Source organism: Contarinia nasturtii, unplaced genomic scaffold (genome assembly GCF_009176525.2).
Source record: "Contarinia nasturtii isolate CC-2019 unplaced genomic scaffold, AAFC_CNas_1.1 Cnas_scaffold_2367, whole genome shotgun sequence".
NCBI classification, from domain to species: Eukaryota; Metazoa; Arthropoda; class Insecta; order Diptera; family Cecidomyiidae; genus Contarinia; species Contarinia nasturtii.
In genome coordinates this window covers 1,070,667-1,098,210 of record NW_022199689.1, presented here as the reverse complement: position 1 = coordinate 1,098,210, position 27,544 = coordinate 1,070,667, and the positions used below count along the sequence as shown (strand labels likewise).

The following is a 27,544-nucleotide window of genomic DNA, read 5'->3' as shown; positions in this document are numbered from 1 at the left end:
TTAAGTTCGTTTATTCCGTTCATTTATTTTATTTATATTCTTAATCTGGCAATCACATCGCAAAATTACGTAAAAATGGCAGATTCTATTAACAGTTTTATTGATCTTGACACCGGCTGTATAAAATATCCTGATGGAGACTTTACTTTTATATTAAACTTTATTCTGTTTAGTTCGCCAAAAGATAGAGTGAGGGCGTTAGTGTGACAGATTTCATATAAAAAAGCTACTGTATTAGAGATCTTCATTTTATACGGAAATACGGAATATATGAACATTTTCCTATTTATACATGAAATATACGAAGTAAAGTATATTCATCCGCATCTATGAAAATTCGTACATTTCATTCGCAACCATACACATTGCTGTGTCCAGTTTGTCGTCGTGGCAGTTTCAAACACAATGTCATTGTTCTCAACTAAATTTGAAAAACAGTTGAAGAAAAAAATACAAGATTATTTGTTGAATATTATTTTAGAAGCCGTATCCGATTCGAAAAGTGCGATTTTAGAAATAAATTCAGATAATAAAATAGAAATTGAAAGTTACGTCAATGAAGATAAAAACCTTTCACAAGGCACCGTTTACAGTGATTATATTACGAGTGGCAAAGATTTATTTACCATTTTAGAAAAATTTCACTCAATATTACCAAAAAAATATCAATTCGGCTTGAATCTCTGTCACCTAATCTGTCACTTTGACTTTTTGAATTTAAAAATATGACTTTTCATATGCGCCATCCGCAAAATGTGTATGAAGCATTCGACACCGTCCGCAAATTTGTATGAAACATCCGCCATCATTCGCAAAATTTGTATGAAACATTCGCGAGCATTCGTTTCCATTTGCAAAATATATATGAAAAATTCGCTCGCATATGGAACATTCGCATAAGTCGGAACCCCCTAGGTTTTTGCTTGTATTTTTTTTACATCAACTTCCATTGCATTCTATATTTAAAATCATTAATTTCTCTCTAAACAGGAAAAAAGTGGAAAAAGGTTCTGAAAAGCCCAATTAAATTTGTATGAATTTATCGTTTTGAAATCTACAAAAAAATTCCTTACATTAAAAACTATATATGATCATTTGAACACGATAGTTAAAACTTCACTAACTTCATTTCGTGTGACTGAAACTAAGCGGAAATGAGGCAATTCTTAGTCATAAAATGTTATTCTCTTTTCACTTTCACTTTCAAATGTATCTTTGATTTTGTGATTCTGATTTTTAACCAAAATGAGAACAGAAAACACATATGATACAATAATTATTTCTTTAAAAGTAGAACTTTTTGATCAACATTCGTTTGCGAAAATAGACCTTTTGCCGGTGGTTGCATATCGAAGTGAATTGATTTTCATCCAAAGCAAGCATCTTGTTTCGTAATGCTCATTGTTTGATATGCTTAAAATACATATGTCACGGCATTGGTCCTCAATTATGTTCAAACCTGGCTTCAATAAAAGCATTTTTTTATTAGTTCTAGATTTATATCCAGATTAATTTTCGAAAAAATTGGTATACCCAATAGTTAAATTGTTACAACTGCAGTGGATAATTTTGTAAAAGACTACATTAATTATTTATTGTTTCGTAAGTAATCTTAAATCTTTGTTCATATTGATTGGATCAATTATGACAAGAACCAAAAGTAGATGTTGTATATAATCATATTCTGCTTTTGTGCGTTAAATAGAAATAACCATAAGTAATTCGATTGAATATGCGATTAAAATTAATGACTTTCACTGAATAGTTATCTTTGTCCAGCCATTTTTTGGTTTCGTCATTATTAGTGCTTGCTTGTCTTTATTTTATTTTTTCTCCATTGCATTGTGTCAACACTTATTTTCTCTCTCATACATCCATTTCTTTCGCTTCTGATAAAAGTGACATTGTAGAAGTTGTGAATATGATTCCCTTTTTACACTTTACCAACAAAAAATCAACGCAACCATCGAGCGACAGTCGCTAAACTGATTGCAATGGAGTGAACAGTCTTTATTGGTGAGGGGGCTAATACTACATGGATCAAAAAGTCTCTAGAATCGGACACTAGATGGCGACACAAGTAAATATCCATCTCATTTTTAGAAAGAGCCATCCTTCAAACCTCCAAATATGAAATTTGAGCCAAATCCGTTCACTGACTCAGAAGTTACAGCACTTAATCGAACATAGCCTCAAAATGGGTCCAAATTCTCCATTTCATCTCTTTATCTCAAGGAGTGGACTGAATGTTAAAACTATTTCTGCACCCAGACGATAGATAAAGGTCCCACCAGTCCACACCAGAAATATGAAATTAATACGTTTTCTACTTCGTGAAATATTGCCATCATTTGTATGGCTTCCCGAGATGATTTTTGGTCACATTACTGAAGTGTATATTTTCTCAATAAAAACAGTATTTCCTTGATTCAAAAAGTTCAAAAATGGCATGGATTATTCTTTTGGCATTGCTTCGTCCCATTCAAGATGATAAAGCAATATTTGGAACAATGCACTTCCAAAGAATACGAGCTAAAACCAAAAATGTGATTTTTTGACCTTCTGAGGTTATGTCGATATTTGGTGATGGTCGAGATGATCCATTGTCTCATAATGCACTTTATGGGTTCAATGAGACATCATCAGTTAACAATAAATAAAAATACCAACTTGATTAATGCAAGAAATCCTTGCGACATCGCTAGAAAGTTGAAACTTGATTTCATTCCGGGCAAATACATAAACTCAGAATGAGTGAATTTTTTTTACCCAAATGTTGGAGCAATACTTTTCCAAAACTATTCTACGGAATTCTTGGGATCTACTCTACATTATTCACGCGAATAGTGCACACTTTCATGGCGATATATTGGATTCATTCAAACATCTCTTCAAAAACTGCCATTTCGAGGCGTCCATTTTCCCCGTCTGTACGACCACATGTAAATTCAATAGACTACTTCTAAATGGCCCTAATCGATAGTAGAGAGTCCAAGCAATACCAGCAAGCTCAGTTTTGGTTTCGCTGATGGCCCATCAGTGATGATCAGTGATGGGTATAACAAACAAAAATTTATAGTTGTTCAATAAATGAATTTTTGTTTTTTTGCATTTTAACAAAAACCAGGAGGTTGGTCTGTTTCAAGAATTGTAACTTCTGAGTCAGTGAACGGATATGGCTCAAATTTCATATTTGGAGGTTTGAAGGATGGCTCTTTCTAAAAATGAGATGGATATTCACTTGTGTTGCCATCTAGTGTCCGATTCTAAAGACTTATTGATCCATGTAGTGTAGTGGTGTCGCGTGCTTGGAATATATTACATTATTACATGCATCGCTTTACATTGTGGAGCGAAGCATTTTAGCGGAAGACAAGATTCGAAACACGTTAGTTATATTATTGTATTGGATGGGCGCATAATTTTTCGTTTGTTCGAACTCAATAGAAGCATCAAACCAAAAGTTTGGCCTTAACGTATTCACTACTTTTTGAAAAGTGCTCTTTATGAAATTGGAAATGAGTCGAACAGACCATTTGATCATCACACAAATTTGTTTGCATTTTCTAATATCGTCACACAACATTGATTGAATTTTTATTTAAAGAGCCCTTTGAAGTGAACATTATTGGATAAAGATCTTGTTTAGCTTTGTTTCGTTAGATGTGACATTGGAATTTTTTTTTCTGTTGTTGTTGTTGTTTGCAACAAAAAATATTATCATTGTAAACAAACAAATTATGCACTACTATTTCTGCCCACTCACATCAAATGAAGAAAAAGAGATCTTGACATGTGAATGAAATGTCAGTCTTTGGTAGAATTATGGCATTGCAAATACACTCAATGTAATTTGCAACATGTATGTGATGCAAGATGTGATGTCTGATGTGATTTCAAATTAATCTGCATTAGACACTAAACGTACACGGGTGATGATACGATTTCATTTTGTACGGCTATGACGGAATCATTTCTAATGAATTCTATTTGGAGCATATATTTTTCGACTTACATACACTCACAGTTTCGTTCAATTAATCGTAATTGCTTTATCAATGACTTAAAATGACTTGAAAGCATACTAATTCACTGATTATTATTTGAAATAATAAAAACCATTTGGTTTTTAACACAAACAATTCCATTTCAATTGCACTTGCACTTGACAGAATTATGCAAAATATGCCCACTCTGATCGTGCTCAATTGTTTTCAACAACAAGCATTTATCCGCATTTACCTAAGCAAAAGAGGTAAAATTGAAATCGCTCAGATAAGACAATCAAAACAAAAGCCTGAGTCAGGTTTATTGCAAAAAATTAACTGGAATTTTTCATGAGCGACACAATGTCATTTAACAGATTTACGCGTGGGAAGTCAACAATGATTGAGCAAATCTGTCCTTGGCATATAGATGCGCATAGACACGAATGAAAATCTGTGAAAATCATCTAAGTAAAATATTTCACTATTATTTATGTGATGATACATATTAGCGGTGAACTGTATCGTGTCAGTTGATAATAAAACCATATCTAAATAAAACCATTTCTGAATTCAGTATTGAAAGAGGTATTTTTGTAATTGCATACCAAAAGATAAACAATTTCATGAAATGCACCAAAATAATAAAAAACTTTTTGCTAAAGTTAATAAACCTTGTGTCAACTTTCGTTTCCCAATAATTAGATTTGAGTTTGATTTGCACTAAACGCAATTCAATTGCATTGTCAAGTTTTCGAATTTATCGAAAAATCGATAGTTTCAATTGATACATACTGTACGGTACGGTCGGCATACTGAAAGTGATTGTTACGCATATATTTGAATAAAATAACGCTACGCTCACTTTGATGAATTCAAATCATTTGCATGAGGCATAGATTGGAACAAATTGAGGTATAGTGCCCTTGGCAATGTACAATTGTACAGAGTTTTTGTGTTAATTGAATTGATTCGAGCGGAAGAAAAGTTTGTCGTCAGTCTCAATGCGACTGCAATAATAGCATTAATAGAAAGGATCTGTGCTCTTTAAATATTTCTGCATACACTCTAAATGCAATTCTACGTTCTATGAACAAGAGACTAGAAATCGCTGGAAATATATTGGCTAACAGTTTTAAAGTTTCCGAAAGAACATTAACGATATGTGTATGCATATGCTGTCCTTTTGACGATGCATGTGTGTCATCGTTATAAATATTAATGCTTGCATTGATAATTGAATTCCTCCAATAATTCGACTCATCGCTATAGAATTGACATTTTCTGTTATATAAACAAGCCATCAATAGAAATCTTATTATTGGATTAGAATATTGTTGTTAAGCGACATTTGCATAACTTTACAATGCCCTAATTACTTAGTTCATGAGCACAATCAGAGTTCAATTTTTTTCATTGACTGGATGATATGATAAATGTATGATCCATTTTAGTGGGTACTTCTGCGAATATTTTTTTATAATTTCGGTTTTAATGTGTTTTATAGGTCATAAAAATGTGTTGTGCAATAAATGATGTATAAGTACAGGACATTCTTTGAAAAGACTATAGCAATTAATAAAGTTTATGAGTACAAGAGTATGACAGATGAGTTAGCTCATATTTGAGTTTAAAAAATTCAAAATGTAACATGTGTGACAAAAGACTCATGTTCATAGTTCTTTTGACATCTTAATCATTTTGAATAAAGATGTTGAAAACCAGATAAATTTACAAGTCATTTGTCATTGTTTTGTTTCTTGTAGTGTGTTGAGTATGCGACGAATGTGCTTCAAACTATTACTATTCTTGTGTTATTTATCATTTTCTCATTTTTTTATTGGTAAAAAAAGTTTCGAAACTTTCAATATTGTTTTTTTCTTTCTGTTCAAAGTAAAATTTTGAAAAAAGATTTCGGGCAAATATATCAAGATAAATTTGATCATATTTATGCGAATATTCATGTAATAATATAGTCAAAAAATGTGGTGTGAGTTTGTTGTTATTTCCAAAGAAAAATTATTAACCACGTCAAGAAAAAACCCAATTGAAAAGAATCGATCTTAATTCATACAAATGAATGATGAAGCATTTCTTTTAAGTATCAAATGATTATTGGTCATGCCATTGATTAATAAAAAGTTCAAATACAAACACAAACTCAAATTCAATTTGTACAAATGAATTCTGCTTTTGAAAATGCTGCTAATTGGCAACGGACGAAAAAAAATTATTGGCTGAATTTGAATAAATTATGAATAAGAATTTCTTTGTAATTTTGAACATTAAATATTTGGCCCAAGTGATTTAACCACATGATGGTACGCAATTTATAAAATCAAATGAAGTCATTTAATGTCGAATTCATTGCTTGGATTGAAGAACCTTAATTGACGACCAGAAATTTTGTGGAAAGACAATTTAAAATTTTGAAACATTTTCTAAAAATTAAACACATATCATATCTTATCAACTCTATATATGCCGTATATTATACGGTTGTTGGTCAAATGATTTACAAATGCTTCATCTGATTTTCTAAAATCAATCGATATTTTCTCTCATGTACTTAATTCAAAATTATGAGTATATAAACTTTCATCTATAATTATTTTAATTTTGGAAGTGTTATTGTTTTACTCCACTAAATTTTATTATTCGATGTAATTTTGCTTGGGTTTCAACACAGCAAACGTGAAAATGTACTTGAAATACTTCATACGTTGAATGAAACCACTTTACGGCCTATGAAACAAAAATTACGGCATTACTTCAATTATTGAATGATTGAATGATTGTGTCCCCATGACATCACTTTCAATATCATGAACACGTTCACGCTATTAAGTAAGAAAAAAATCACTGAATGATGTCTTTCAAATTCATATTTCTTTTTTTTATGCTTTGCAGAATTAAAGACATTTTGTTTCTATTTAGTATAAGAAAAATTCACAGAAAAATTCAATTTTTGAATTTGGGAAATAACCTCCATTTAATAAGTGTGGTAATGAAATCCAAATGCATTGTGACTCAGTGTGAACGACAGTGTGACAAAAGGGAAGACTTACCAGCTCATTTAAATTGAATGAAAATACAAAACACTCATGGAAAATGGACGAGCACCACTATTTCACTTCAAATTGACATCGCATGTATAATTGTGAATCATATACGTGTTGTATCCTAATATAAACATTAAACACGGTATATGTATATGTACATTTAAAAAGCGTGTAAAGGGTTTTTAACCGTTTGATATATCTTCGGTAAGTGGCTTATGGTGGAGTACATAAAAAATATTGCACTGTCGTCACTGAGCCCTTAACTCTCCTTCCGTTGAAGTGACAAGTCTTAATTCCATCTTTAGTCGACCGTGCAACTCTTTTGATTGTGAAGCTTCCGATAGAGTGATTTTGATTATATTTGAACGTATTTTTTCTTTGAAAAGGTTTCAACGTCTCAAGAACATAGTTTTTTGTTAACAACTAAAAATAATACTTCTCGAATCCACAAATGGTATCATAAAAATAATGGTATCATAAATGGTATTTAGAAAATGGTATCATATCAAATTTCAAGTTCAAATAAATAATTTAAATCATAAAAAGGGATTCAAAAAAATTGATCATTTGGTATAACTATGTTCGTAGTTTCAGATCATTAAACTGATCCTTTTCAATCAAACGTCGGAATTTATAAGTAAAAATAATATTGTTTATTCATTGAGTCAAAGATTGTTGCTCAATATAAAATCGTACCTCCAACTGTGTTGTATACACAGCAGTGATTTTTACAGGTTTCCTGCGAATTGAGATAAAACACACAAAACCACTCGGTGCGTGCAATATTTTTTGCTGTAAAAATTACTTCATTCGCTACTTTGTTATCTCTCTTGCCAATACATTGTACACACAAATAGATAAGTGAAATATAACATAATAAATTGTATATTTTTTTTATGACTTCAATGATGTGTGTGTATCGTGCTGTGAAAATGCTGTGTTTTCATATGAATGATTATACACAGATAATTGAGCAAAAAGTTGATGTAAAACTGAAGATCTGATCAATCTTCCTGAAATTAGCACATGATTTTTTAATGATTTTATTACATGCTTGGCATGAAATGATTATTTGTATAATTCTTTTATTTAAATATTTCATCAGACAGTCATCGATTGCTACATGTGAAACATTTTAAAGCACTTATTCCTTTCGTTATATTGAGTCACAACCCAAAGTAGAAAAAAAAACAAATAGTTTGAATAATTACGCTCATCTATTTTCTAGAGTCTAAGCCCTAGCTATCGTCAAGTTAGCTGTCGACGAAAACAGAGTTAAGTTTAAATTAAACTGTTTAATAGTAATCGCTGTAGTTGAGTTCCCGTTAAAAAATAATAATTTCAAGTGATTTTTGTGGATACACCACACTGTGTGATAAAATATTACAATGAAAATTATTTGCTGTATTATTTAGTAATAAAAATATGTGATTTTGTTGATTAAAGTTTGTGCATAGAGATTTTAAATTTAGAAAGGTATTATTCCGTAGCGATTTCAATTTAAATGAAAAGAGTAAACAAATCTTTTGAAAATAAATATAATTTACTTTGAAATGTGTAGCTTAAAGGTAGTATTTTCATCGTAACTGAAGTTCGTTTACTTTCGTGACGAGTATCATTAAAAATTTAGAACACATTTTAACTGAAAAAGATATTAATTCTGAGATTTTCTTGACCGAACGTCACTTGAATTCTTAGCTGTGTAAAAAATGAAAAGCAAAACACTTGAAACTGTCTGACTATTTCCATAAAATTGTTATTGTAGACTATACTCTTGACTATGAATCTTACAGTAAATGATATTTTTTGCAAAAATGACAAATTTATTGTAAATATTTTCGCCATTAGCATGAAATGACTACACATGTTTTCAAAATTTATTGACAGCTGAAGAATTTTTTTTTCGCCGACACAGAATTGTTCACATGGTATTTTATTCACATATCACACACATAAACCATGAAAAAATGTAAAAATATTAAAAAAATAAAATGCTTATTCCGGCTTTGTGTTAACTATATGTAGTTATTTAGACACTTTTTTTGGTAAGCAAGCAACAAAAATCGCCGACACTGTGGATCGAATTGAAATGTTGCCAAGACTCGTGCATTTGTCATATGTTTTAGGTAATATGTTTAACACACGATAAAGCTATTTGTATGATATATGAGACATTTTTCATCGTGCATATAGGTATATGAAAAAGCAAATGTTTGTTCGCTTTGAATAGGTCATTATCGCGAGAGAAAAGCAAGATCAATGAACGGTTTGCTTACGCTTTTCTTACTTCGTTTTCGTTTTTATGACTTTTGAAACAGTTTGATTGATAAGATGAAATTTCATGGATAAAATTCCATTAAAGCAATTAATTATATATGATATTCCTCATTACGATTCAAATATTATTTACAAATATTCAATATCGTTTTAAATTGAATTTAAGTTAAATGCGTTGATTTGCATTTGTTTACAGATTTATTCAGTCGATTAGCACCGATTTAGTAAGCTTATTTCATTGGATGCCGCTGTGTGAGATAAGCTGTGAATAAGCCCGAAACGTAAAAGGCGATATTTAAATAGATTTAGCGCCTTTTGTACGCAGCTAGCGAAATCGTTTATTAAAATGTAAACAGATAATATGGAGATTTGTCAAAGTCAAAAATAGCTATTGAGCCGGATTGTGGACGAAAAAGTGTATAAATTAATGCGAAATCACATTTTTTTCAACAGATTGATATTATAAAATTCATTTCAATTCTTATTATTTTGAAACCGAAATAGGAATTGTTTCATTTTTCCATAAGTGTCTACAAAGAAATACGGTTAAATTTATTTAGCTCATTTTTAAAAATTCGTATGAACAATATTTGGAGATTTTGTTTAATAATATTTTTGAATTATATTTAATTCAAATGACACGCGCTCTTGCTTTATAGCATGAAAGTATTTTATCAATTGACCTTGAGGTTTCATTGATTCTGATTATTCGTTTTTTATATCTCTGTCGCTATTTGAGTTCGGTTTTAATGAATATACTCATCGCATTTGATGTAATTGTTTGCTTATAGCTCGGTCAACACACATCATACACTCTCTTCTCCTTATAATCCCCATGATGCACAACATAGCACAACTCCATACAAAAAAAAAATATGTAACGTTCTTCAGATTCCGATTTTGTATTGCTATATTTATTCTTACGGACACAAATCAATTATGGTTAAAAAAAACAGGGAAGTGGAACTTTGTTATTTCGGGACCAAATGATTTTATTGAGTGGGGTTTTGAGATCTACACGAAGAAGTTTTTTTTATTTACACTTCTCAGCTTTCAACGAAAAACTTATGCAATGGATCGTGATCATGCTTGTAATGCAACAGAGAGTGAAAAAATAAACAAACTCTCACAGTTGGAACCCATCAATTGCTGAGCAAGTTTCGTATAGCCAATTTTTTATTTTTTATTTAACTATCGCCTTTAAAATACACACAAAAAAGTTACGAGAACCAACTGGGTCCTTAGAAGAAGAAAAGAAATCTTCGCACTTAATTTATCATATGGATTTGAATGTCTGATGAGTTTTGCTATAATTATAGTAGATAGCTGGAACTCTTTACAGTTTACATGCCATATGTATGAATTATATCATAAAAGTGGATCCAACTAAAAAAACGATCATATTCGGTACACGCTCTCTAATACATTGTAAAAAAGAGTAAATTTGTATAATCTACATAAAACTCTATTTAGTTTAATATTTGCGGTTAAAATGGTCTAAAATTTTAATGTGAATTAGGTTTTGGTGGAAATACTTAAAAATAATTTTTCAATTAGCCCAATAAGTATGATGACAAAAATCTAGAGCAATGTGTCCATTTAGATCATTCTTTTAAATTATGTGCTATATTATTTCATTTAAAATGAAAATACAAATTTTTATTCTCATGATTTGGAACTATTTCTCTCCGACACTCGTGCTGTTGATACCGATGGTATTTTTAGATAATTTTGTGTGCAAAACTTTTAAACCAAGTAGAAATCGGCATAGCTTATTCATTCGATCAATATGCATCGTTTAATTCACGGCAATTATCGCAATTATTATATTTAGCCTTTTTGACAGGATATCTCAGATTCTAATTTAATGTGTTGAGTGGTTGACTGCGCACAAAAAAATAACGCCACAAAAAAAAATGTGCACGATAGCAATTTTGGCGAAGCAGTGTGTTATGTGTGAATATATTTCATGAAATGCTAACATTTTCGCACGTGTCTATTGAAATAATTGAAATGCATGAATTCTGTTTACATAAATACGTTTACATTTTGATCATTTGTACAAATTACACTATTTTAGCGTTTGTTTTATGTGTTTCCGAGATTCATCAGATTTCGTCCGATATATCCGTGTTTATTGATTTTTGTGCGTGTAGTTAGAATATAGCTGCCGAATGAAATGCGCCAAGCGAGCCCAAGAATGATTGTTGTTTCTATACTTGTGCAAATTAATACGTTACGCGTACGCTAACTTTTTGATTGATTTAGAAATTTAGGTTACATGCTGCATTATTATGTGGATGTTTTTGTTTTCAACAAAGAAAAAACATTTTCACAGTTTACAAATTATTTATGATCGGTTAATAGGTGTAGCGATTAGATTGAATGGAGAGCCAAGTTCATTTCAATGGGAAAATTTATGCGAAATCGATTTTTTGCATGTGAACCAAAACTCAATGCATGAAAAAGAATGTCAATATTGTCATTCGAAATGGTTTCAGCATAAGCATGAGCTGAACAATAAAATAAATTTATGAACAAGTCGCTCAGCATTCCGTGGGTCAAAGGTTTCACATATAGCAATATACACGTTTACTTACGGAATATATTGCCACTATTTGCATCATGATGCAAAAAAACTGCGTTTAATGTTTACACAAATTCACACTGTGGCCACACCTCGTTACCAACTTTAAACGCTTTATTTGTGACAATGATGACGAAGTCGTAGACATTTTCACAAGAACTGGCATAAACATCCGAACCGATATCCATGCATTTTGCCCGACGATGATGATGATGATGACGACAGGCCAAACGATTTAAATGAAGCGCATAAAAACCGTTTTATATTTAGCCAGAATGAGAGTGAAAATGAAATACACCGGGCCGCGGATCTACGTTTTGACAACAACAATACTAGAAGGGCTTATTTGAGAATGGATCTGTGTCCGTGTGCACCTACGATATATGCATTCAAACGAGTTTTTCCACATGGTAACATGCGTTAAATCAACATACGCTAAATTATCGAAAAAAGACGCCAGAGAAAAAACCTTTTTTATTCATTTCAATTTGATGCTTTCTGTTTTTTCAGTCCAGTGCACATCTTTGTGTAACATGGCTTCAAACGGATTAATATTTTTTTTTGAATTTCGTCGAACCAATCGAAAACTGCTTGGTAGTGTCTTGTTGCTGCTCCAACGCTGAATATGTGCTGTACGATGAAAGATATGTACCGTAAAAATATGTGTCTTTACAGCAAAATGCATACAGAATCAACGGTTCGTTGTCAAATTAAAATTTATTATCTTGTGCGATTCAGTTTACGTGACCGCAACCGAATTCCAATTGCATAAAATTTGAATATTTTAAAAAGAGCGTAGAAGGTACAAAAAGAGAATCGTTCTTGGATCGTTTTTCCGATATCACGCCGCATTGATTTAGTATTTTAGATAATGTAAGCTCAACAAGAAGCAACCAAGTCACAATTTTTTTTGTGAAATCGTCTCATATGGAGAGGATAAGCATGTGTAATCTCTTTTTGATGCGATTAATCAATTTTATGGAAGAATTTGGCAACCAAATGAAAAGATCATCTTTTACCGTGACTCACTTCGTATCTCTTCAAAATATATAACAGCCACAAGTGTTTCCAAGAATCTGAACCTTTTGCCGCGTCGATCGGCAAATATTCGATATGAATTACATCCAATCCTTAGAGTAAAACCAAAAATCAATAAAAAAATGAAAAAGCGTTCTGTCTCGACATTAATATTATGTTTGAAATAATGATCTTAAGATTTATTTGAAAGGCATTTTTATTTCAATGTAAATAAGGCAATCAACTTCAAAGACTGCGATCACTGAATTGCACTGTACACTCTGAGTCTCAGCAATTTAGATTGCTGTTGACTCATTTTGTTGTGAAGAGGCGTGAGTGCACCGCTTCAAATTTGAATATGGTTATGCTTATGCGAGACGATAAAAGCAAGTAAACAAATAAACTCACCAGCAATATGAATTCCTTTGTTTGTATAAATATATATAAATTGTAATTATTTGATTTTTCGCACTCTCGTCTCATGTAAGTTGCTTATGAATTGGCATACAGTTCTTGTAAAATGTGCAGCCGATATGTCAATGTCGATGCATTGTAGTCACAATTTTTCGATGTTGACTACGATTCATGAAGTTTGATAAATGCGTTACTTGTACAACCAAAGAAATATTAGCAAAAAAAGTAATTGTCGAACGAAGAGGAAGAAAGAAACAATCCCAATTTATTGCTTAGTTCGTTTGACTATGTAGTATATTTTTTCGTTGTGACTGCTTTCAACTCATTTTACAATAGTTATCGATCCGCATATATTCAACCAATTTCGTGATGATCTTTAAAATTGATTTGTCGGCAAAGTGTGGGCTGTGCGTGTACTTACTGATATTTGATTTTTTTTTTGGGTTCAATCACGAAACGAAACAAACTTTTCTAAAAGAGGACGTAAAGTCGACGCCTTTCATATTCATCGCTTTTAACTGAAAATGGCGCATAAAAAATCGCTGTGCAATCGAATAATTGCTCAAATGGTCAAGTAATAAAAACCATTTTAAGATCTGACCTCAAATTTCTATTGCCGTTTTATTGGATTGAACTGATTAGTATTAATGTTTGCTCTTAATGAAGGAATAAGTATATCAAGTACATTATTTACGCCTGGCGTGGAAGTGAAAATTACACATTCCAATTGCCTCGAAGAAAAATGGCAAAATTCTTTATAGGTTCATGTCAAAGCCTAGATGGGTCCAAGTAATTTTCAATTCTTTATAAATAGAAAATAAAGAATGTATAATTTGATTTCACATCGATGAAATCATCCATATTCGAAAAATTCGAATCGAAAACTTGATGCGTTGATTTGCGACTCACTAACCAATTAATAGCAAAAAGAAATCAATAAAACACTTCGAGATGTTTTACTTTTCAAATTACTATTTTTTTTTTTGAGATAGCATACATCTCAAATTTCAACAAGATTTTAAGTACGTTGACTTTGCCAAAACAAGAAGCTAATAAGTTTGCTACTAATTGATGTTTCACTGTGGGCATTAAAGAAAACATTTGAAGAGTTCAATTAACTATGGGTCATTTGTTGCTGCTAATCTTAATTGAGAGATATCAAAATTTTAGTTTTCTCTATCTAAATAATAAATGAGTTTTATAACGTATCAAATTAATCGGATTCTCCACACTTCAAAAAAAAAGCGTTTTATTAGCATTTGAAATCAGAATAAATAACTATTATTCAGAGATTATGTTCTTTTTTAACGTAAACAATACAACAGAGTATTGATAAGAAATTATAACACATTTGTAGGCCTTTAAACCAAAAATATTACGTTACATTTTACTATACTCGCGTAATAAAAGAGTATTTTTTCGAGTTTGGTGTGAAAAGTTATAATTTAAAACAATTCAAGATGTGAAAATGTTAAGTATTTGAATGAAAACAGTTTCTCTGTAAAATCTCTCAAAGAGAGAGCCTAAAGAAAATATATGTATATTTTATCAATATAATTAGACTTGAAACTTCCTTTCAAAATGTGACATTTTTGCCACTTGAAATATATTTTAGGTGAGAAACGAATAACGAAATGAATTACGCGTTGAAGGGATTTAGATGTTTAGTATTATTTTCAAAAATTGTGCCCACACAAAATGACGTGATGAAGAAATGAATGTGTTTTGATTGGACTTTTTAATAAAAATAAGTTCTCAACGTCCATTAACGTTTATTCAGTTTTTGATAAAGTGTCGTTGCTAACAGAAATGTGAAAAGATATTGAATTTTCACTAATTTCTTTTTAAATTGAACAGCCATTTCACTTCAATTGATTTGAATCGATCAGTGACCCATTCGCGATAGCGTCGCGCTCAATTAACACACTTCTATCATATTCGCATATTGATATATGATTTTTTTAAATACACACACTAACTCAATAACATATGATAAAGTCTGTTTCTAGCTCACATTCTTGATAGCAACTAGTTGCGTGTTTCATGAGCGATGAGTTTGTCACAAAAAAATGGTGGTCTTTATTTTTATTTACAAACTGCACTTTAAATGAAAGTTCCAGTTTTTATTGTATCATAAACGATTCATCCGATATACTTGTGTCATATTTATAAATAAACAATCGACTCTGCAGTAATTTGAATTATTATCTGTGTAGAATTGTAGATTCGGAACAAACATTAAGAGAGCAGTATAAATGAGCAGCGAGGGAAAAATATTCAAGTATATTGTACATTAAGCCGAATGCATTTTATTCTAAACTTTTTTAAGAAATAAGAGAACTTACTACAGAGTCTCTATATGAAAATGCTAAATTGTATTCATAAACTGGTGTGAACTCATCATCGTGAGCATCCATTCGAGAGTCGAGTGACTAAATATTTGTGCACTTAGTGTTACAAATTTTAATTTTAGTAGCGTAAAACAACATGTGTTTTATCTTCTATTTGATTTGATGTTAAATACTCTGTTATCTCAATAAAACTTCTTATCTTAACAATATCTTTGGTTCGTTGCTTTGCATGGGTCTATAAGTATATTTTATTTCTGAAATGAACGATTTTTATTTCTCTTGAATATTTGTGCATCTCAATGAAATTGAAAATCTGAGAAATGATTCGAATTTCGTTTGAATTTCGACGAAATTGGAGGCATTCAACGGAAGTTGTAAATTGTGAGGGCGATGTTTGTAATATTCAGTGAAATTGGAGAGATACAGAAGATTTTGCCGACACAGTCAAAAACCGTATGGCACTTCATTTCTTTACCCAAATCGTTTCAACATTTAAATTCATTCTTGAATTTATTTAGATTCACTTTGTGTAATACACAATAGTTAAAAAAGGCAAACGCCCCATCAATAATTGTTACACAGACATTCAAAAGAATGATAATAATTTAATGACAATGTCAATATTTTTTGCCTGAAATAAAAACAAATTCAAAGCAATTTTACGCACATTTCTATATTCACTGTGAAACGTGAAACAAATATATGATTTTGCAATTGAAAAAATGAAGTATTTTGTCAAAAATAGCATTTATTCAAATCTAATATGGAGATGACGTAAAGTATTTCAATGTCATCTTCGCAGTTCAAAGCATAACATTTTAATTTGTGAAACGAATTGAGAAATAACGTAAGCATGATTGGAATAAGAATATAAAATTGCTTCATGTTAAATCAATGTAGCGATTATTATATCATTGATGAGTAATTACTAATTATTAACTTTATTATACCATGGACATGACACATACAACAAAACAGTTCTTTTAATGTGAAAACATCAGCAAATTCTGATTAAATGGATCTGTCTCAACTGGCGGTTCAAAGCTATAAATTTACCGTAATAAGCACATTTTGTAAATTATGCCGTTTCAGAATCATTCATTTTTCGTAGTTTTTCTTCTGTGTTTAATTTTAGATCACGAGAGAGAGAAAGAGAGAAGTCGGTATCTCATGGGATATGGCATGTGTGCTCCATTTATAATAATGTAATGTAATAATGTTTCGCATCTTAAGTGTTGATTTGATTTTTGACCTTAGGTTCGTGCCTCATAACTATTATTCATGTGGCCTATGAAAAAGCGCAAATCACATTCTTTACAAATAGTTTTAAAATAGAGGCAAATCAAATCGAAAATGCGACTTAAATTGTATGAATTCGACGAATTCTAAGTCGTTTGGACAAAAATAGAAGGAACTTTACAACACAAGCCAATTCGTGATCGTTTTTCTTGAAATCAACAAATTTTTGTTGACTTGTTAACAAGATTTTCTTTCAACGTATACAATACATGAAAAATTTGAACGACACCTCAAGAAGAAATGTGGTGTGTAGCAATTTTAATGATTATGGATTTTTTGATTTGATATCAATAAAATAACAATAATTTTGATAACAAATAATAAAATAATCATAGCATTTATTAGTCAAAATAGAAGCAACTCCCTTATTGTTATGCTACTCACACGCACTCTCTATTCTTGTTTCTTTTGAAGCCCATACGGGTGGTTGGCTTTGACCCAAGTCATCTTTAAAGATGAAATATTTACAGTTTTATCAACATTTTATCGATGGCAAAGTGCGATTTCGTGCAAATATCCATTCTTTTTTGTCTATCGCTATTCAGATAGTTATATGTAGCATTTCCAATTTCAAATCATAAATCATGTGCTTTTCGTGGTAATTTTGTTCATCATCATCATCATCGAGCGGTTGAACGAAGAGAAGAGAAAAAAAAAGATTCTCTTATGTCATTTTCTATGTTAGTGAAACAACCGAATAAACTATATGACTTAAAAATGGCTTTGTGTCTTCAACAAAAGGCGTATCTGTTGGAAGAGACTGTCGAACTTTTTCTTCTGTTCACTGGTTTGTTTGCGTTCTTGTCTTTTTTTATGAACATTTTTGGTTCGGTTCAATCATGTATTCATAATGGAACTTGTTCGATATCTTACCATTAACGTATTAATGGTTGGCACGATAGAAACACTGAAAATGAGGAAAATTAGATGAGATGGTATCGATGACAACGTTATGCAGTCTACAGTTTCATTCAATATGCGTTGCGCATTTTTTGTGTGTGTAAATATGAACTTACAAAATGTTGAAAATCATCTCAAACTTAATATAACGGGTATTTTCATCGTTACATTCATTTTATTTTTTTTATTTTTTATTTAAAAAAAAAAAAAAATGGTAAAAAGTGTCCCCATTGCTCTATGAACTCTAATAGCTCATTATTTTGCAGGTACAACAAAACAAAATTTTGGTATAATTTACTGGACAACAGATAAAATAATGGATTGAGTCTTCCGGATCAGATTAGATTTCGGTCTATCATTCATTTTCAATGAATTGAAACGCGGAGATTTATCAAAAATTCATTTGATGCATTGTTTGTTATACGTTGTCGTATGAGATCTACTTAAAATTTGATTTCTTTAAAATATATCGATTTTAAATGGTTATTTATTGGGTTTTCAAGTAATTTCAGTTAATGGGATACACACCACTTCTCTTCCCCTTCTTGGCACACAATCGCTCAAACGAGTGGAACAAATCGCAGAGATTCACACAAGACAAGCAGTCATACACCACAAATGATAACAATCATGTTGAACAAAAAGAAGAGGAAAAAATGGTAGCGTTGATGGCAAAGGAATCGAATCGTGTGAACCACAACACGGGATCATTTTTACGTTAGAAAAATGAACGTGACAAGAATGCACATGCACAATAAAGACTTTGCTTTCAACTCTCGCACAAGAACGAAGGATTTATTTTCGACGAAACTTTTAATGCAACACTGTCGACGCGTAGCAAGAAAAGACTCGTACACACATACATACACATATTAGTCGGACGGTTTTTTTACTTTCGAACGATTGCCTTTGTTTTAGCTAATCGTGAATGTTATGATTTTTGGTGGGCGCTCAGTATGCTGTGCAACATTTGAAAGTGTGTGACTCACTCAATTTTAACAAATTCGGTTGGTTAGTCGGTCTTCATTTATGCATATGGTTATATGCAATATTAGGTATGAGTCGATCTTTCTGCAGTATTTTTTCTTCTTTGTTGCACACATACTATGTATATATTTTTACTCGCTACGTTGCAAAATGTTCAAACGATCCTGCGGAAATGCAGTTGAGAATGAAAACAAACAAGCGCCGGAGAATGGGACAAAATCTTGTTAGATGAAGCTAAATGGCATCATTTGAATGTGATATACAATTCAAAACACATTTTTTTTAAAGGGTGAGCAACGGGAATTTGGCGGAGATCTTTTTATAAAAATTTTTCACACAGCTTTATATAAAATTATTTCCACCAGCGAAAAAACAACAGCAAAAAATAATGTATTTGATGAAAAATACCATGCAATTTTTTACTTTTAGAAGAAATTAATACGAAGGCGAACAATCAATTTATTCATTATAACATTCTACAGATGGTTCATTGAAATTATGTTTGAATTGGACGGTTTTAAAATTATTATTCGACTATGACAGCACGCGACAAAAACTAGTTTAATTTGAATATTTATAAAATATTTTCGGTTTCCAAAAAACATCAAATGCCAATTTCAATGGCTTTTCTCAAAGAAAATTTTTGTTTGTCATAATAAATGTGCATATTGATTATTGAATTATATAAGGTGCGGTAAATCGAAAAAAATCATTACTTGTCAAAACATGAGCGATAACACATTCCGTGCGATAAAAAGATTTGGTTAATTAATCCTAAGTCAAGTATTTGCTAGACATTCAATTAGATGTTAACACTTATCTTTTCCGAAAGATAATGAATTGCTAATAGTTCACAGGAAAATCCAACAAAAGTAATAATACGTTATCTATTACATTTAAACTAGAGACAACATTTTTAAACAGCTGATATCACATTCAACCCACTTGGTTTTTTTTTAAATAGCTCTTCGCTATTTCATTTTGGATTTCAAACCGGTTTAATTTTCTTTTTCGTTCAGTCATAATTAGAATATATTCTTGGTTACATGGTCAAAGTAAAATGAATCAATGCCGCGGGTTGTAGATCGTGCGATATAAGGAATTTTGCCAACTTTGCAATTTCACAGTCTTTGCACACTCACTTATTCACATACATTGTTTAAAATTAAATCCTTACCTTTGGCTGAACGGTTTGTAATCCGATCAAGAAAATTACAAAAATTGCGGCCAGTGTCCAAAAATTGCTTCGCCAAGTGAAACGAAGCATTTTTTGTTCTTTCATTGCTGTGTGTGTGTGTGGAACCAAACAGCAGAACACTTTACTATTTATGTTATATTATTAAATTGAGTTTATCGTTGAAACGCGTTCTCCGCAAATCAAATCAACAAATGTGGAGTAATTTAACAAACACACAAAAATCACTAGTTTATCTTTTTCTGCTCTAAATTCTCATCGTTTTCATTTTTTAATTTATACACAATTTTTAAAAAAATACCAACATTTATTGTCCTTTATTTCAAAGAAAAAGTTTAATAAATGGCCCGCTGGCTACCAAAAATACCGCCTTTTGGTATTTTTGCACTGGAAATTAACACTAAAAATTAAAAAAAAAAATAAGAATTCTTAACCATGAATTTTAAGGATTCTGAAAAAAAAAACTCTAAATAGAGTATAAAATAAACACGCACAAATGCTTGTGAGTAGAATTTTCGTCCGTTCGTAACAACGGCACAGCACAGAATGTATTTTGCAAGCACGCTGAACCGTTTACGAAGTATCTTCTTGAACGAACGAGCCGCGAAGTATACACACTGAAACGTCGAACATTGAAAATATATGCATAAACACACACCGCCTGTAGTTGTGTCATGTGTGAAAAAGCATCACTTCCATAGCGCTATAGTTTTAGATCCTCGAAAACGATGTCGTCATCGCGTTTTCAGTATACTATACCAACATATTTTGAAACGAAGCTTGTGCATATGTGTTGTCACAGTATAAACATCAACAATATTGTTAATCCACGGCACACCGGCATTAGTAAAACTCACACATACGCGGCTTGCAGACAATAAACATAGACACCGTCTGGTACCGGTATTTTGATGCACTCGCACGCGGTCTCGGTCGTATTATTATAACCCTTATCTTCAAATCATTCACACTTTTTATGCAACATTTTAGTTTTTTTTTTAAGGAAAAATTGCTTTTCAATACCAGTTTTCGTATTTATTTTTTGAAATATTTTTGAAAATAAATGTTTGAGACAAATGGATTGTGTTATGTTTTTGTTGTGGTTTAATATAAAAATCTTTTTATCCATTGCACGTGATATGCCTTTGATGCTCCGCCTTCCGTATGAATTGCGCATGTATGACCCTCATAATCATAAACAATTTTGGCATTAATATACTTGTTGATATTACAATTATCAGAATTTAGAAATTTGCAATAAAACACATATGTGCAGCAAAAACTTTATGTTCAAAATTAAAAATGAATTACGCTATATATTTTTTTGATATAGTTATGTATGAATATAATGATGACAAATAACAAAGAGCAAAGAAGAAGCTTTCATACTTTATTTCATTATGAAGAGATCCATCCCATTAAAAAGAGCGGGAAATAATTTGAGTTATTTTTAAAATCATGAGAATTAGAATAAGAGAGCTTTTTTTTAAATAATTGTTTATCTCATTCTGGCTAGAAAATGTATTATTTCTTAACTTTCTTAAAAATAAATAGAAGCAGTTGGCTTGGACTTCTGATGGATGACGCCATCTGTTGAAAGTAGGATAGTGTTGGCCCTTGCTTGAATGACGTCTTTGCAGTGAATGTTCTTCAAAAGCACCACTGTGTTCTCCATCGTAATAGGTTGGAACTTTTAATTGTAACGCTAATTGAGAGCCTGAAACGCAAAGCAAATTATAAAAATTCTTTTCGGAAAAAGAGCATAAGAAATTATTGAGCACAAAACGAGAATATAGAGAACTGAGAGTTAAAACAACACATAGAATACTGAGAGCAAAAGTAGCATATATCAATTTGCTGTTTTTACTCTCAATTCTGTATATTGTATTTTAACTCTCAGTTTTTATTCGCCTCATTTTGGCACTGAAAATGTATATTACTTTTCCGCACACACCTACACACAGAGAAATATTGCAATGAAAACTAGATGGCTTGTCGTATAAAATTCGGAACTAGTTGACACTCCATATAGAATTGTATTTGTTCATATAATTTCATACAAAATATCGTTTTTGTGTATTCTCCTTTGTGCGGTTCTTCTTCGTTTGTCTTTCGACACAAAACGATATTTTACCTGAAGATTATATGGACAAATACAATTTTATATGTATTGTCATCTAGTTCCAAATTTTATACGACATGCCATCTAGTTTTCTTTGTAAAATTTCTCTGTGTGTAGTGTGTAAGGTAAAGTATTGGAATCGGTCGAAAAATTAACACCCATAAAAAATGTGTTTTCTGTGTGTTTTTGGGGCCAGGGAACACGAATCTAGCGTTTTTTCGATGTCCGAATGTATGTGCGTACCCTGTACCCTGTACCCTGTACGCAAAAATTTGTTAACACGATAACTTTCAAACAAGAAAAGTAATTCAAAATCTGACTTCACAGGATGATTGGGGGTGCCGAGGAATAGAAACCATTAGATTTTGACCAACTTTGGTAGACAGGGTAAAGTGTCATGTCTGGTGTGATGCCCATGTCCATCCATGGGAAAAATTCAATTTTTTTTCCATTAAATATGTATTCTTAAACACTCAAAAATGTGAATTGGGGGGTTTTTGGGTACGAGAAAACCGAATATGACGTTAGTTTTGCGATACAATTCATTTTCGACACACTTTTTATACAAAAAATTCAAAACATTTGGATTTTTGTATGGAAGCCATGCCTGTATGATATCGTAATGAGCTGAAACTTTGCACAGGTTATTTTTATCACACATAAATACTATTCCGAGAGTTTGAAGACATTTCAACGAATATTAGGGACACCTCCCGAACAATATTTTGGATTTTTCGCTCTAAAACGAAATTTTGTATGGGAAGTACCCTTAATATGCATTGAAATTTCTTCGAACTTTCAGAATGTTAACTTTTTGTGAAAAAAATAACCTCTGCAAATTTTCACATGATAACGATATCATATAGGCATGGCTCCGATACAAAAATTCCCATCTTTAGTAGTTTTTGTAAGAAAAGTGCTTCGAAAATTATTTTTATCTAAAACTAATGTCAGATTTAGTTTTCTTTCAAGTCGTGGATCACAGTGCGGAAAAGTTCATCTTACGGATGTAAGACATTTTATCTTTTTATTTGGAACCGATAAATATTATATTTGCTTTCGTCAAAAACATGAAACGAATAAAAGCTGAGAGTCAAAATATAACATATTGCTTGTTTGTTTTGTTGCTAACTGAATTTATATTCTGTTTTAATTCTCAGTTTTGTATATGCTCTTTTAACTCTCAGTTTTTTCTATCGCCTTTTTCATTTAAAATACATTCTTATGCTTTTTTTCCGAAAAGAATTTTTATAACTTGTTTTGGGTTTCAGGCTCTCAATTCATCTTGCTCTAATAGCAGCCCCTTATTAACAGCGACATTACAAACAGCAACCAACGTCAAACAAATGAATACAACGAGTGATACGATGATCTACTGATTTCGATTGGCTTAAATAGTTATGTCGTTTTTTGTTTTTAACATTCGTAAATATATAGACACTTTATTTGAAATGTAAATCAAATTTGTGATTCACCGAGATACGTATTTGAACCACTTTTTTGAACCACGACATTTGTATTTATTGTATGGTTTCTTTTGAATCATACAAAAGATAACGTTGCGTTCATGATTAACTCAGGAAACTGTAAGTCCCCGAATACTTTATTACATATGGCAGCTACATATGTTTATTGAATCAAAACATGTGTTTTCATACACATTTCTATTGACAATCACATGGCTAACATTTGCTTCGCAACAGCCTAACACGTTGATAGTGTTAAATTTGTATTCATAATTTTTTTAAAAAAAATATTCAATCCATTTTATTTACATTATTATTGGATTATTGTATTGCTATAATCATCATACCTCATTTTCTTTATGCTGATTTGGTCATAGGTCAATCTGACGGGAATTCACATTTTAAAAAATGTCAGTATTCTGGAAAAAACATTTTCTAAAGGTTTTTTTGGCATGCTGAAGCCGAATTTTCGGGTTTCAAGTCAAAAAAATCAGGGGTTAAGGGGCTATGACCCCCGACCCCCCTATGGGGTGGATGAGTTGGAGGGCAGCTGACCCAAAAAATTTCTCTCATCATTCTGAACAACTTTGTAGAACATAATTTTCTGATCCGATGATAAAATCGAAATCAACAGAAAAAAATTGGAAAAAAAAGAAGAAAACGACCATTTTTGCCAGTTTTTGTATGGAAATCGTATAAAAACGTTATTATATGGAAAAATAAATGTCAAAAATGGATTTCTCGATCCCAAAAACCCTCGCATACACATTTGGCTAGAGAAAAAATAATGTTTTTTTGAATTTTTTATGCAATGTCTAAGTCAATTTTTGAGTATTTGGGAAAATATCTTGATAGAAAATTTGGCTGGCTCGAAATTCACGATAGAGGTATGGTTCCTTGGGCAAAAATGCTTGTTATGGTCCGTAGAACCATAATCTCAAAAAGCCTTTGAGGTTAATAATTTGACCCACCCTAATGTACATTGTACATCGTTTTGGAACTGATGTTGGTGTTTCTGGAAATGCCAATATATGGGGAAGTCAAAACGGACGCACATCACTCGATACAGGCTACAATCGTCATTTCGGTGGCCCATCCGGAACTGGAAGACCAAATTATAATGGCAATCCCAAATAAAAAAAATACAGCTGTACCGGTTTTTTTCTGTATTTTGTGGACTATTTAAAGTTTTATAAATTAAATCTATTAGGAGGAATACGTTGAAAGTTTAAATAAATAATTGAAATTCATTCAATGAATCATATAACTCAAAAAAAGATAGACTTTCAGTCAATAACGTACATGCCAAATAATAAATGTATCAATAATAAAATTAATTAGTTGATAATGCCAATTCAATGTTTTGAATTCGTTTCAAATTTATAAAAAAGAACTACAATATTCTCTCAGTTTTTGTTAACCATCATTAAAAACCACATTTGAAAAATCCGAAATGCCATTTTTTCAATGTAATAATTAAAACGATAGCCGAGCGCGTGCCACAATTTGCAAAAAAAAAAACGGAAATGACCGCTTTTCCTTTAAAACTCTTGTTAGCGTATGCATGAGTTGCGGTTGAAATAAATATGTTGATAAAAAAAAACCAATAGCGCTTGTGTATATAAAGCGCACTCATTATTGTTCAAGCAGTAATAGTTGAGTTGAACTGAGTTGTCGTTGAATTAAAGAAAACGTTCTGAAACTTTTCGAAATGGCGGAAAATAAAAGTGGACTTGAAAATGGTATAAATTTGTTGTTTCAGCGGCCAAACGAGCCGTTGTTCACTGCAAAAGATGGCGGTAAAATGGCATTCGATGTGCCATTGGATTTCTATACGGAACGTTATAAGTCGATTGGTGTAAATGTCAGTTCACGTATTGGAGAAAATGTTGAGCGAACAATACCTTTGCATCAAGTTCAACACCCTGATCTTGAGTTCACTAAATCGATTAAACGCACTGGCGTTTTTTCTCTTTTCAATAAAACGCATCAACAAATTGCTGGGAATTTGATACAAATACTAATGGATGCAAGTGCTTCGGATTTCATTTCAACAGCTGCCTACATAAAGGATCGCGTTAATCCATATTTGTTTTTGGTAACTAAATAAATAATTTGTGCAATTTTCTTAAATATTTTTTAATGCTTTTTATGCTATTTCATTATGGTGAAGTATGCACTTGCGACGAGTGTGCAACATCGACGAGAAACGCAACATATTGCATTGCCATCGATTGTTCAACAATTTCCAGATCAATTTATAGATTCATCCGCGTTTCCACGGGCCCGCGAAGAAGGGTCGCTCGTCCGTGCCGAGGACCGTATGCCGGTCGAAATTCAAATGAATTTTACAGCATCGGATCGCGAACAAGAGCAACGGATTGCCTATTTTCGCGAAGATATCGGGGTTAATATGCACCATTGGCATTGGCATTTAGTTTATCCGGGCGAGGGGCCAATAAAAATAGTTTCAAAAGATCGTCGTGGCGAACTATTCTATTATATGCACAGTCAAGTAAATATTACAGATAATTCCTATAAACTCTTCCTTCAATTCAGTTGAAACTAATATCGAAATATAACATTTTAAAATAGCTTATTGCACGGTATAACAATGATCGCTTTTGTAATCGCTTGGAACGAGTCAAACCGTTGAATAATTTACGTGAACGCGTACCTGAAGGTTACTTCCCTAAAATTGTGCGGGGTTTGAACAATCGAGCATATCCAGCTCGCCACGATAATGCAATGGTTTGTTTCAGGGATAAGTGGAAGTTTTTTAATAATGATTGCTCATGGATTATGTTCCTCTGGATTATTTTGTTTAGCTGCAAGACTTAAATCGAGATGATAATATTGTCGAAATAGCCGATTTGGAACGGTGGCGCGATCGTATTCATCAAGCTATCGATCAAGGTTATGTTGTTGAACAAGGGACAAATAAGCAAATTCGACTTGACGAAATGAATGGCATCGATTTGTTGGGCAATATTCTTGAAGCTAGTGCAATTTCTCCAAATCGACAACTCTATGGAAATTTACATAATGTTGGACACAATGTAATGTGTAAAAATATTTTTGAATTTTATCAATCAATTTATGTAATGAAATTAATGTAATTCGATTAATATGATAGATAATCGCATTTGTACACGATCCTGATGGCCGTCATTTAGAAGATTATGGCGTTATGGCTGATGTAACAACGGTAATATTGCCAAATTATTTTTACACATAAAATGTTCTCATATTTATATAAAATATCCATTTAACTTTCCATATTTTATTCTTTTCTTCACATAAACCCGGCCAACTGCTTTTAATCAGATTTTTGTTTTGCTTTGGCAAACTATATAAATTTCATCTCATTCCTGTTCCATTTTGAATATTTTAGGCGATGAGAGATCCAATTTTCTATCGTTGGCATGCATTCATAAATTCGATATGTTTAAAGTACAAAAACACTCTTCTACCATACCAATCGAATGATTTATTATTTGAAGGTGTCAACGTTCAATCAATTAATGTGCAAATTACAGCACAACCATCGAAGACTACCACGCCAAATCTATTGCTGACATTTTGGCAAAAATCGGGTTAGATTTCCTTTTTTATTTAATTTTTACTTTTCCGCACACATCTAGTGTGTAAGGTAAAGTATTGGAATCGGTCGAAAAATTAACACCCATAAAAAATGTGTTTTCTGGGTGTTTTTGGGGCCAGGGAACACGAATCTAGCGTTTTTTCGATGTCCGAATGTATGTGCGTACCCTGTACCCTGTACCCTGTACCCTGTACCCTGTACCCTGTACCCTGTACCCTGTACGCTGTACCCTGTACGCAAAAATTTGTTAACACGATAACTTTCAAACAAGAAAAGT

The 27,544-nt window shown here is 31.8% G+C and overlaps 1 protein-coding gene and 1 long non-coding RNA gene across 26 annotated transcripts in view; both read right to left on the bottom strand.

Moving 5' to 3' along the window:
* The window catches only part of LOC116348276 (basement membrane-specific heparan sulfate proteoglycan core protein), a 109,489-nt gene extending 88,806 nt beyond the window's left edge, over positions 1-20,683 (bottom strand). For 15 of the 25 annotated variants that reach the window (XM_031779208.1, XM_031779220.1, XM_031779205.1 and 12 more), the window contains exons 1-2: positions 20,570-20,683; positions 20,058-20,475 (exon numbers count right to left, since the gene is read on the bottom strand). In XM_031779208.1, the coding sequence (XP_031635068.1) occupies positions 20,058-20,162 (105 nt within the window). In that variant the 5' untranslated portion in view covers positions 20,163-20,475; positions 20,570-20,683. The remainder of the gene's footprint in view (positions 1-20,057; positions 20,476-20,569) is intronic. The other 10 variants (XM_031779221.1, XM_031779225.1, XM_031779226.1 and 7 more) reach the window with 2 other exon arrangements.
* A 681-nt stretch (positions 20,684-21,364) lies between these two features.
* On the bottom strand, positions 21,365-27,348 carry LOC116348335. Its single transcript, XR_004201787.1, has 2 exons — positions 24,635-27,348; positions 21,365-21,792 (listed from the first exon to the last, which is right to left on the bottom strand). It is a non-coding gene; the product is annotated as an uncharacterized LOC116348335 (long non-coding RNA).
* Positions 27,349-27,544: the final 196 nt, after the last annotated feature.